The sequence below is a fragment of the Oryzias melastigma genome, linkage group LG7, assembly GCF_002922805.2.
Source record: "Oryzias melastigma strain HK-1 linkage group LG7, ASM292280v2, whole genome shotgun sequence".
NCBI lineage: Eukaryota > Metazoa > Chordata > Actinopteri > Beloniformes > Adrianichthyidae > Oryzias > Oryzias melastigma.
This window is the reverse complement of record NC_050518.1, coordinates 2,408,064-2,419,960: the sequence shown is the minus strand read 5'-3', so window position 1 is coordinate 2,419,960 and position 11,897 is coordinate 2,408,064. Positions and strand designations below refer to the sequence as shown.

The following is an 11,897-nucleotide window of genomic DNA, read 5'->3' as shown; positions in this document are numbered from 1 at the left end:
ATTTTTTTACAAGTTTGAGATTAATTACCGTGGTTATTTCTTATTTTTAAATCCCTTCCTGGCCCTAGTTTTTATCTATAATAATCTTGAAATAAACATTGCTGATCAAAATAATGAGAAAGGAAAACATATCCAATCTCTGATCAGCAACATCCAATTTTGATCAAAAACTTTGTGATGGGGTTGATTCAGATCACGAGATCTGATCTTTAACCTGGATTTTATTGTAGAATTTTCATCAGTCGTTCAGATCATGGTCACCAAAATGCTTCAAACAGAAGAAAACTGACATTTCTTTCACTTCTTCCAATAGTGTTCCACAAAGAACAGGGGAATAACTTAGATTGCTGATTGTGTGTAAAAACAAACAACGCTTTGTGGATTTAAGGGTGAAGATTCTCAAATATATCAGCTTATAGGTCAACTAGACTCAAAGTGTTTCAGTTCTTTTAAAGTTTTTTCTTTATGAGTTCTCTATTTCAGCTTAAGCTGCAATAATAAGACTTTAATATTCTTTAAAGTGCATCTTCGTCACCTCATTCAGCAGTAGATTGTGGTCCTCCTCCTTTAGAAAATCGATGTCTCTGGATGAGATGATGCCCACCAGCTTGCCGCCCATTTTGCCGTTCTCTGTGATTGGGATTCCACAGAAGCCGTAGCGCGCCTTGGCCTGGAAGACGTCCCGGACTCGCTCGTTGGGGCTCATCACCACGGGGTCTGTGATGAAGCCCTGCTCGTATCGCTGGAGGAGGTGGTGAGGGGGAACGGGGTTGGTAGGGGAAGGAGGACGGAACAAGAAATCACTGCCTACATTCTACAGCTGAGGGAGAACTGGACCAAACTACAGTGACAACAATAAACAAAATAAAGACACTTTGAGTTCTAGACTGTCACAAAAAGGAGACGAGTGAAGCTTGAAAGACGGTTTGATACGGGGATAACAGAGAGGCTGGAAGAAGAAATGTCACTGTTATGATGATGATGAAGGAAAATAATGAAAAGAAGAATGGAGTATAAGAGGAATCAGGATCACACAGTCTTTACCTTGACTTTATGAACTTCGTTAGCCTGGAACTCTGGAGTGCAGTTGTGATGGATGAAGCCAATGCCTCCTGTTAGCTGGAAGCAGAAACCCAAAACTGTGACGGGAGCTGCAGCGGTCAGCCAGAGGAGCTGGAGCGTGTGCTGTACTCACTGCCATGGCGATGGCCATGTTAGCCTCCGATACTGTGTCCATGGGCGAGGACACGAACGGCGTCTTCATGGTGATCTTTTTGGTAAGCGCTGACGTCAGATCCTGAACAAAAGACACAATTCATAATATCTAATTATCCTTAAACATCCACAGATTAGAGACCATCTAATTCTGTTAGGATTTAGGAGAAGTTACACCTTTTAAACTATGATTCCAAATGATTGTGTTTATTTAAAGAGGAACCACTTCTTCATAAAATATGAAAAAAACTCCCAAGATGCCTTTGGAAAACTCAAAGAAATGTTGCATAGAAATGATCTAATGATGATTTTTCTTTATTTTGGGGAAACTATACTGCCACCTAGTGTATTATTACACAAACAAGAAAGGATCAGAATTCTTTTTAAAGTTTATAATGGTTTTAAACTTTATTTTTAATGACCGGATTTTAAAGTACAAGCTTCAAATTCACAAGAATTTGGCTCTCATTAAACTGTTCTTTCATGGTTTATGTACATTTAAAAATAAGAAAACTATCATCAAATGTGCGTTTTATTTATTTACTATACAGTGTTCCTTTCATTTATTGTGGGGGGTACATTCCATAAATAACTAGTGTTTGTTCAAATCTGCAAAGAAGTAGGATTACAGATGTTTTAAGGCTCAAAAAGTCCTCAATAAACACGTTTCTCAGACAGACTCAAACATTTTCATAATTTTCTTTCTTGTCTAAATTCTCAAAATTCAATCCTTCATAGAAAAATGAGTCCAGTTTTATAAAATGAAAACGAAGAAATGCTCGCGATCAAAGATTTATGTAACTCACATGTGACAAAATAAAGAGCCAATCGGGACGCAGAGCACAGCACGCTTTTTAAAATAAATAAATAAAAGCATGCAAAGTTACGCTGAACAAAGTCCACGACACAACAAGACTGCAAAAAGTGAAGTGTGATATACAGTGTTCCCCTGCTGATTTGCACTTGCATGGAGAAATGGCATCAGCTGACTCTGAGGCGGACGAAAAAAAGGTGATAATTATCATCTGGAGCAAGTGTTTGTTATTTGATGAAGGAGGAAGGATGCACTCATGATTTTAAGGCACAAGGAGACAAAGTGACAGTCTTCATCAAGTAGGCTACGCTGTCACGGCGGCTGTGGTACAGACGTTCATTATGAATTAAGAAAAAAAACTCTATGTTGAGAAATATTCCAATGTTATTCAACAAATGTTTAAAAAGTATGAGCAGAAGTGTTTTTGATGAGTATGGATTGGTAACAGATGTCCTTCAGCTGCGGGGTGGGGTGGTTCTTCATATTCTCTATTGGTAAGAGTCTGGCGATACGATGCGTATCCCAATATATCTCAAGACTGTACCAGAACAATTTTTCACTTTTTTTAAGAGTATGCCTTGAATTGAATCTTCCTGAATGTTAATATCTTTCATTGCAATAAAATGGTAAAATTATTATAATTGTTTTTTTTATTTATCCTGTCCAAAATTATTTTTACAGTATTTAATGATGACAATGACTGAATCTCATATACAAGTTGCTTTCACCCAGAAATTCTTGCTGCTTTTCTCGTGGTAAATTCAGAAATATTTGTTTTTAAAGGGAATAGTCAATATCGTCTGATTTCCACAACAACATATTATTCAGTATTTAAAAAAAATAGAATGAATGTGCCTTAGCTAATAAGCTCCTAAAAGAGGTGCTTCAAAAGTGAAGAAAAACAAATCTTTCCAGAAACATTTCAGTGTGATGACAGGATGAATGAGGCTAAGATGTTTTATTTACATGACAGTCAGCACTGCAGCTGACACATCACTCTGATCCACCAGGTCTCTGAACTAGAATCTATTGCTGTGAAGTTCAGCAGAACTTCTGCTGGCTTTGCCGACAGCATTTTGATGGAGGCTCCGTGCATGACCCGCTGCAGCTCCACTGCTTCACTCGTTCTTATATGAGCCTCTAAGAAGCTCCATAATCCACGTTTTTATATGACTAGGGGTGTGTATCTTTCCCTCTCACATGATTCGATACACATCTCGATACATGGTCCACGACTCGATACATAAAGGATTCAACTAACTTTTTGGTGATATGATACAGTCTGATTCTTTGACCAAAAATGTTAAAATCTAGATATTTCTTATTCAATCTGCATTTAAAGCTATAGATATTAGTGCATGGCATTTGACAGAGAAATGTATTCAGGTACTGACTTGGAAGAAGCAACTTTATGATTGGACGTCTTTTCGTTTGAATCGCCTGTACATAAAAGGACAAAGATGGTAGAAAAATAAAAACTGCAATTTGACAGAAATGGATTATTTACTACTTGATTGAGTTTATACCTTTAACCAACATAATCTTGTTCATATCCGTGGTTTTCAAACAATATTGCAGTTGCTTAATCAGTTTTCGATACAGATCTATTTTTTACATTCTTAACTACTACTGCTGCTGTTACTCCCACTGCCCGATTGATATTTCAATACGTATCTAAAATCTTTTACATCCCTATTACTTACCAATGTATTTATTTTTTTAGTGGTGAATTTCATTCTTCTTTATATTGTGTTAATAACACCTCTAAACCTCAGGTCTCAAACCCCCAGCCTCCAGAAACAGAGTTTCACTAATCCACAACCACTTTGACCCAAATTAGCTTCAGCCTTTTCTGTATCATTTTTACCTTTTTTTGTTACTATTTTGCACCATTTTCCTAGAAGTATATCACAGGGACTATGGGGGTTCTGTAAAAATATGAGTTAATGATCCTTTAGGAAGAGTCCTCTGAAATAAAGCTGAATGATTAAGTAACAATGCACAGGTAAGCACAAACAGATGCTGCGATGTTGTGTTTGTGTGGATGTAGAAACACACACAGATTAGAGTCTGTGGGAAAGTTCATTCCAGCAAAGTATACATTTTTGATAAAAGAGTAGTAAATAAGTAAATAACTTTTTAAGTGACACATTAAAGTCCTTAAATGATTTCTTATTTACAAGTACACTGCCTGGCCAAAAAAAAGAGTCGCCACCAAAAAAAAAGGGTCATACACTCTAATATTTCGTCGGACCGCCTTTAGCTTTGATTATGGCACACATTTGCTGTGGCGTTGTTTTGATAAGCTTCTGCAATGTCAAAAGATTTATTTCCATCCAGTGTTGCATTAATTTTTCACCAAGATCTTGCATTGATGATGGTAGAGTCTGACCGCTGCGCAAAGTCTTCTCCAGCACACCCCAAAGATTCTCAATGGGGTTAAGGACTGGACTCTGTGGTGGCTAATCCATGTGTGAAAATTATGTCTCATGCTCCCTGGACCAGTCTTTCACAATTTGAGCCTGATGAATCCTGGCATTTTCCTCTTGGAATATGTCCGTGCCATCAGGGAAGAAGAAATAGGTATTCAGTATATTCAGGTAGTCAGCTGACCTCCTTCTTTGAGCACATACTGTTGCTGAACCTAGACCTGACCAATTGCAGCAACCCCAGATCATTACACTGCCCCCACAGGTTTGTACAGTAGACACTAGGCATGATGGGTGCATCACTTCACCTGCCTCTCTTCTTACCCTGATGCGCCCATCACTCTGGAACAGGGTAATTCTGGACTCAGACCACATGACCTTCTTCCATTGCTCTAGAGTCCAATCTTTATGCTCCCTAGCAAACTGAAGCCTTTTTTCCAGTTAGCCTCACTGATTAGTGGTTTTCTTAAGGCTACACAGCAGTTCAGTCCCAATCCCTTGAGTTCCCTTCACATTGTGCGTGTGGAAATGCTCTTATTGTCACTATTAAACAGAGCCCCGAGTTCTACTGTTGGTTTTCTTCCATTTGATCTCACCACACGTTTAAGTGCTTGCCGATTATTCAGGATTTTTTTTTACGGCCACATTTCTTCCTCGAAGACGATGGGCCCCTATCCTTCCAGTTTTTAATAACACGTTGGACAGTTCTTAACCCAATTTTAGTAGTTTCTGCAATTTCCTGAGATGTTTTCTCTGCTTGATGCATGCCAATGACTTGACCCTTCTCAAACAGACTAACATCTTTTCCACGACCACGGGATGTGTTTCCACATGGTTGTTTATGAAATGAGAAGCAACTCATTGCAGCAGTTGGGTTTAAATAACTTGTTGCCAGCTGAAGGATAATCGCCCAAGCAGTAATTATCCAATAAGAGGCTTGTACCTATTTGCTTAGTTATATCGAGGTGGCAAGTTTTTTTTTGGCCAGGCAGTGTATTTATGATTGTTGACTTAATCTCATTGTGCTGAGCCAGTAGTCAAAGTCCACCTTGCTCTGGTTTAATTCTAACTTTGCAGATTTAGTATTTGAACACAAACAGCGGGTGGCATCAGTTCAGTGAAGCCTAAAACCACTGAAGGAAACACCTAAAATAAACCAACACGGTGCAATAATGGTATCCACAGGGTTAATCTTGCGCTTAATGTTTTATTTGTTGCCATGGAAGCGATGGGAGCGAACACGACTCACTGCGTTAAATATTTATCTTTCATCATAACTCACCACTTGGTCAGCTGTGAAGTCTATGTAGCCCGGCAGGATCAGGAAGTCACTAAAAGGAAAGAAATAAAGCTTTAAAACACCTGTTGATGCTAAAAGCAGAACATGAACGCAAATCAACGGTTTTCATCCTAAATATCTAGATTAGGATTAACAACGAAGAAACTAGAGAGATTAGGAATAAATAAAACATACATGGATCCATGTATGTTTTATTTATTCCTAATCTGTTAATTTCTCTTAATTTGTTTCTTTGTCAGATTGGACCGGAGCAGGGAGCTTAGAGGGTGTTCAAATCCAAGCTTCCATCTGATTTCTCAGAAATCCTGTTATCCTCTGCGGTTGATTGCCCTAATCAGGCGAGTTTAGCCAATAAGGAGCTTCAATGGCAGGTTGGTTTGGAAAACCTGTTGGACACCAGCCCTTGAGGCCTGGATTTAGACACCCCTGAACTAGATTTTCCTCATTTGAGCTGGCATCTGACTCAAAACTGAACAGCTGGATGGCTGCAATATTCCTTGCCATTTTTGTTGTACTGGTAATGTTAAGTTGGGAGGTTTGAAGGGAGAGAGAGTAAAGGGATGTTGGGAAGTAAGGGAAGACTTACTCAGCATATAGAAAATTATAGATTTTCTGATTTTGTCTAAAAGCGGCTCTTTCACAAGTAAAATACCCCTCGGAGTGCTTTATAAAAAGACGACTACACTGGAATCACCAGATCCATAAGAACCAGGATCTAAAATTAGGACTCAAGTGCCTCCATGCCCAAAGACTGGGTCACCACTTCAGATGCCAAGTTTAGAGTCTAACCAGAGCAGGTTTTTCCTTTTCTCCTGAGCTGTCATAACCTTGAACTTCAATATACAACTGAAAAATCTGTCAGTTTGTGGTCATTTATTAAGTAATGGTGCTCATGTAAACACACCAGTTATACAATGTCGCACTTAGTCCTTAAGAATCCATCATCAGCTCTGATTTTCATTCTTATGGTTATGATTTATGGTTATGATTTAGAATGGTTAATTAATGAAGTCGTTTTTAGAACCGGTTCATAGGCAGAGGGGCGAGTAGTAACATGACTGGTGCATTTCTAAATGTAAGCGAGCGTTTGTTGGAAGTGCAGCGGCTGTCTCCGCGTGGCTTTACTTGTAGGTGAGTCCGTCTCCTCCGTTGAAGAGCTGCTGTCCGCTCAACCCATCGTCCGGGACGTAACCTGTCTGCCCGCTGATGAGGTAGTCCGCCATAACGTGAAAAATGTCTTGACCAGTACAAAATAACAGTAACTTAATGCTAACGGAACACTTGACACACACGCACAAAAAAACGCAGTAACCTTATCGAGAACTTTCTTTACAAGCTAAAAAAAAATCCCGTCGACCCCTAGTTCGACCCTAATAAAAGCAGACACACCAAAAACGGGTTTTGAGTATCAGCTATCGAGTAATGATGAAGCAAAAAAGATATATTTATGAAAAAATATCGTCCCTTTTAAGGCCTCTCTGCTTTTACAAGGCTTCAAGCTCATGTTCTGTTTCCCAGCTCCTTCCAAACATGTGCTGTCAAAGCTTCCGGTAGTGACGCAACATCCGGTTCAGAGGGAAAAGGAATTAAAAAAAATAATTATTGTTTTAAATAAAATGAATGAAGTTAAACTTGCTTTTAACTTCAATAAAAAGCTTAACTGTATTTTCCACTAATTATAAAATAAATAGAAACCATGCGTGGTGTTTTTTTTTAAATACATTTTACTGTTTACTAAAAAAATTACTTAGTATAAAATATTTGTACTCAATTTAAAAACTTCAATAAAATTAATAGCATTTTTACCAGGTTTACAAACCTGGTAAAAACAATTAATTAAATAAACCTCTAAAAAAAACGTATAAACTAAAACTTAGAATTACCTTATACCAGGGGTCTGCCACCTTTAACAGTAAAAGAGCCATTTGGGTTCGTTTTCTACTAATGAAAACCCAGAAGAAACCGTAATTATTATTATTTACTTATTTTAGCCTTTAGGAAATTTGGATTTGCATTCATGACCTTCTTTATTTAATAATACATTTGACCTATGTCTATTTCATGACACGGACAAAAGCAAAAATATAAAAATAGATCAGTATCTCTCAAAATGTAATGGTTTTTTTAATATGACAAATGCTCAAATAACTTATTTTCAAAATGAAAGACGCTCTGTGCATAACAGGATCATCTCAGTGCAGCTCTTGACGGCTAATAACCAATGTTGTAAAGCATAAGATAATATGTGCTTTTAACTCATGAAAGATCAAACTTTTTACCAAAGTTTTGCTTTGCATATAAAATCTGTGCATTCTGGAGGTAGCATGGACTAAACAAGACATCTTCAGGTCAACAGGGATGTAAAAACCTACATAGTTTATCATCTATATTCACCTCAGCCATCAATCTATAAATTTAACTAATTTGAATTAAATATATGTGCTAATTAAATAATCCTTACTTAAAAAAAAACAATAAATAGGTTATAACTTAAAGTTGAGCTTGTTGAGTCAGCATACCAGTGGTGTCTGAAGCTTTCTTGTTGCTCTGCTGCATGGCCCAAACAGAGGCCCAGCTGTGTGCTCTGCCATTCCTCTTAAATTGGATCCCCACCCTCAAATTGATGTGTGATCCTTCCAATGACAAAGGTGGACAGGACTGTATGTCTGCCAGACACCAGTGAAGATAAAAAAATCTCTAAAAAAAAAAAAAAGTTCAGTGTCTTGTGGTGTCCAGATGAGCCCACTTCTTAAGTAAACATGCCTAGGATAGCAAAGGGTTTGAGTGAACTGAGTGGAGGGTGTGTTGATTTTATTGTATATTTTATTATCATAGCAGGAAGGCCTCGGCTCTAGTCCCAGATGGGACCCTCTGTGTGGAGTTTCCATCTTCTTCCTGTACGCGCATGGGTTTTCTCTGGCTTCCTCCCACAGTCTACAGACATGTTTCATAGGTGAATCGGTACCTCTAAATTGTCCTATGGGTATGAATGTGAATGCGTATGGGTGAGTGAATGTGCAATAGACTGGCGACCTGTCCTGGATCTATCCCGTCTTCGTCCAACTGGCAGCCCTGTGACCCCGTAAGGTATAAAGCGGATTTAGAAACTGGATGGATGGATGTTTTTGCTTTGAGGTTCCAAGATAAGAGTTCTACAGTATATTTCAGGGCTTTTCAAAGCTTAAAAAACAGAACCAATCTTCATCTTTATCATCAACAACATTGGTGTTCTGTTGTGCCCTAAATGACAGCTTTGAAAACTCATGAAAACGGGTGAACATTCCTTTTTTGATTATATTTTGTCAAGGCCTTTAAAAAGCATTTAAAGGGCAAAAAGATGTGGTCTGGGCCCCACTATTATCATTATCTTAAAAAAAGGAAACTAAAGTAATCCAAATACAGTGTTTAAATGTATCCAAGCAGCCACTTGTCCCTGCACATCTATGTTGTTGTAGAAATTGGACATAACACTAGGACACTATCGCCGCGTGATTTTCACCCGAGCAACAGTATTTACATGATTTTCAATGTGTTACATTTTCTGAGTGTCATGGGTCCCAGGAATGGTTGGACCGAAGGCCAAATCTCCAGTATCATTTTTTTTAAAAGAATTATTTGTTCTCAAATTCTTAATTTTGCAGTAATTTTCAAGCATGGTTTTTGGATCTTCCTATGTTTGCATTTTCCATTTTGTTTCATATACTACAGTTAAAAATAACAATAAAAAAAACTAATTTATCCTGTGTTGTCGTATTTTTCTGAAAAATATTTTTAACTGGGTATATCGGTTAAAAATACCTAGCAAAAGTGACGGTGTAACTTTTTATACTGAGAGTGTCCTAGAGTTAAGCGACAGATAACATTAAATGTTTTCCTTGCACATGCACATGGATTTATTTAGGCTTTAGTTGTGCCAGCCTGATATCATTAAAGTTGATGTAGATTTATGCACATAAAATAAAAAAAGATGTTTTTGAGACAGTTATTACAATATCCTTGATTATATTTGGATAGCTAAAATTATGGGTAAAGAATTGTTTGTGTTTGGTCTTTTTGTTTATAACTGTACTTTAAATAACTAGAAAAAAATGCATTTCCTGCAATAATGCTAGTGTGAATTATTTTTGCTGAAAGTCACTGAATATGCTGAAGCTTTTTGCTGAAAATAGTGACGTAATTGACTTTAGTTGCTGCAGGGCTTTACGGAAAATGCAAAATGTTGTATTTGCTAACAGACTGGAAATGTCAAAGAGCGCTGAAGTTGACCTAAAGTTCTGAAAAAAAATCATAGTAAATGGATTAAAAATACCTGATACATGCCTATCTTGCAAAAATATTTAGTGTGTTGCTTAAATATGAGATTAACTCCAAATTGGCCCAAAAACCTCAGTAGATGCCTAATTAGCAACAAAAAAAAGCTAGCTTGTTGCTTAAATACTAGCTAAACTCCAAAATAGGCAAAAATTCCTCAGTAAAACTAAATTATGCAAAATGTTAGCATGTTACTAAAATAAAAGCTAAACACTAAATTGGCCTATAAAAACCTTAGTAGATAACAGATTAGCAAAAACAGGTTAGCATGTTGCTAAAATATCAGCTAAACTCTAAATTGGCATAAAAAAAACTTCAGTAGATGCCAAATTAGCCAAAAGCAAATTGTTTAAATACTAGATAAACTCCAAAATAGCTTAAAATTCCCCAGTAAGCTAAATTAGTCAAAATATTAGCCTGTTGCTAATTTAGAAGCTAAACTCTAAATTACTCGAAAAACCTCCTATAGACAACAAAACAGCCAAAAACGTTAGCATGTTGCTAAAATTTTTTGGGCAAACTCCAATTTCACTGAAAATTAATTTAAAGATTAAAAGATTGACCCTTAATATATTTAGAGGCTTGTTGCTAATCTACTTAAAAAATTGACATTTGAAGTCATTCTCATTCACTTCCTTTGGGGCATATTTTGCTCAATATTTCAAAAGCTGAAAAGTTTATGAATACCAAAAATGCAAGCAGTGATGTCCTGAACTAGCTGAACGTTTTGATACAAAGATTGTTTAAATTGCTGAATGTGTGACTGAGTTTTTACGTGCCAAAAACAGTACGGAAAGGAGGAGAATCACTGTTGTGTTAATGCTTACTAAGCATTCACAAACAAAAAACACTCGAGACAAGGTCCAGTTTTAAAAACTCTCTCAGTAACTCTATTTCTGTATTAATGTACAACCATTGAAAATTACAGCTTTTTTTGTTTTGGTTTTTTTTTTTGTTTTTTTCTGTCCTTTTTACATTTTTTTAAATGGTCAACACAGCTGTTTTCCAGAAGAAAATTGAACAATATAAGCAGGGAAAAAGAAAAAACAAAAACTGAAAAAATAACAAAACAAGGGGGATGACTAAAGAAAGAAGCGCAAACACAATAGGAGACAAACTAACAGGAAATGTTTTTGTTGTTATGGAGTGTGTTGGCGTATGCACACCATGATAAAGATGTCATCCTGTTATTCTTTAGTGTGTGAGTGACAGATTACACTTGTTTCATCAATATCATTTCATCATCATCGTATGGTTTTAGATCACCTAATTAATAAATTAAACCATTATCAAAATTCAACTCACTCTGGATTTAATCTACACAATTTTACTTAAAAAAAAAGCAGAATTTTAATAATATTTACCAAATAGGTAGTCATCCTAATTATCATCTGCTGGCAGTAGAACCAGCAGGTTAAGTCAAAGGGAAAGACTTGCAAGAAAGGTTAAAGCAGCTGCCATCTACATACACATTCATCATGATTACGCTTTCTCAGTTCAACGGAGAATTCAATCCACAAATTGTGACTATTTATTTATTTATTGAAGCTGATATAAAAATAGCTTAAATTGAACAATGTCTGCTGGCTTTACTGTTGCTCTGTACCTGATGTGGTTAGTAAATGTTCGCAAAAGCATCACTGAGCTGCACAGGTGAAGTTTGCAGCAGAGGATTTGAACAACTTCATACCTTCAAACACCCTGTGGCATTATATGTTTTATTCATCTCCATCAGTCTCACATGAGACAAAACTAAATTTCACATTTGCTTGTAACCAGACAAAACTGACCGGCACCTGCTACTCATTTTGGTTTTACAATACTCCCC

General features: G+C 36.8%; 2 protein-coding genes across 3 annotated transcripts in view; both read right to left on the bottom strand.

The window, feature by feature from the left end:
- The window catches only part of impdh2 (IMP (inosine 5'-monophosphate) dehydrogenase 2), a 23,005-nt gene extending 15,691 nt beyond the window's left edge, over positions 1-7,314 (bottom strand). Inside the window, exons 1-5 of one of the 2 annotated variants that reach the window (XM_036212642.1) lie at positions 6,884-7,314; positions 5,741-5,789; positions 1,196-1,297; positions 1,045-1,119; positions 536-742 (exon numbers count right to left, since the gene is read on the bottom strand). In XM_036212642.1, coding sequence (XP_036068535.1) covers positions 536-742; positions 1,045-1,119; positions 1,196-1,297; positions 5,741-5,789; positions 6,884-6,981 — 531 coding nt within the window. In that variant the 5' untranslated portion in view covers positions 6,982-7,314. The remainder of the gene's footprint in view (positions 1-535; positions 743-1,044; positions 1,120-1,195; positions 1,298-5,740; positions 5,790-6,883) is intronic. The other variant, XM_024293683.2, reaches the window with a different exon arrangement.
- A 3,617-nt stretch (positions 7,315-10,931) lies between these two features.
- arih2 (ariadne homolog 2 (Drosophila)) overlaps positions 10,932-11,897 on the bottom strand; it is a gene marked incomplete in the record, with an annotated part of 26,162 nt that continues 25,196 nt past the window's right edge. Inside the window, 1 exon segment of the mRNA XM_024293369.2 lies at positions 10,932-11,897.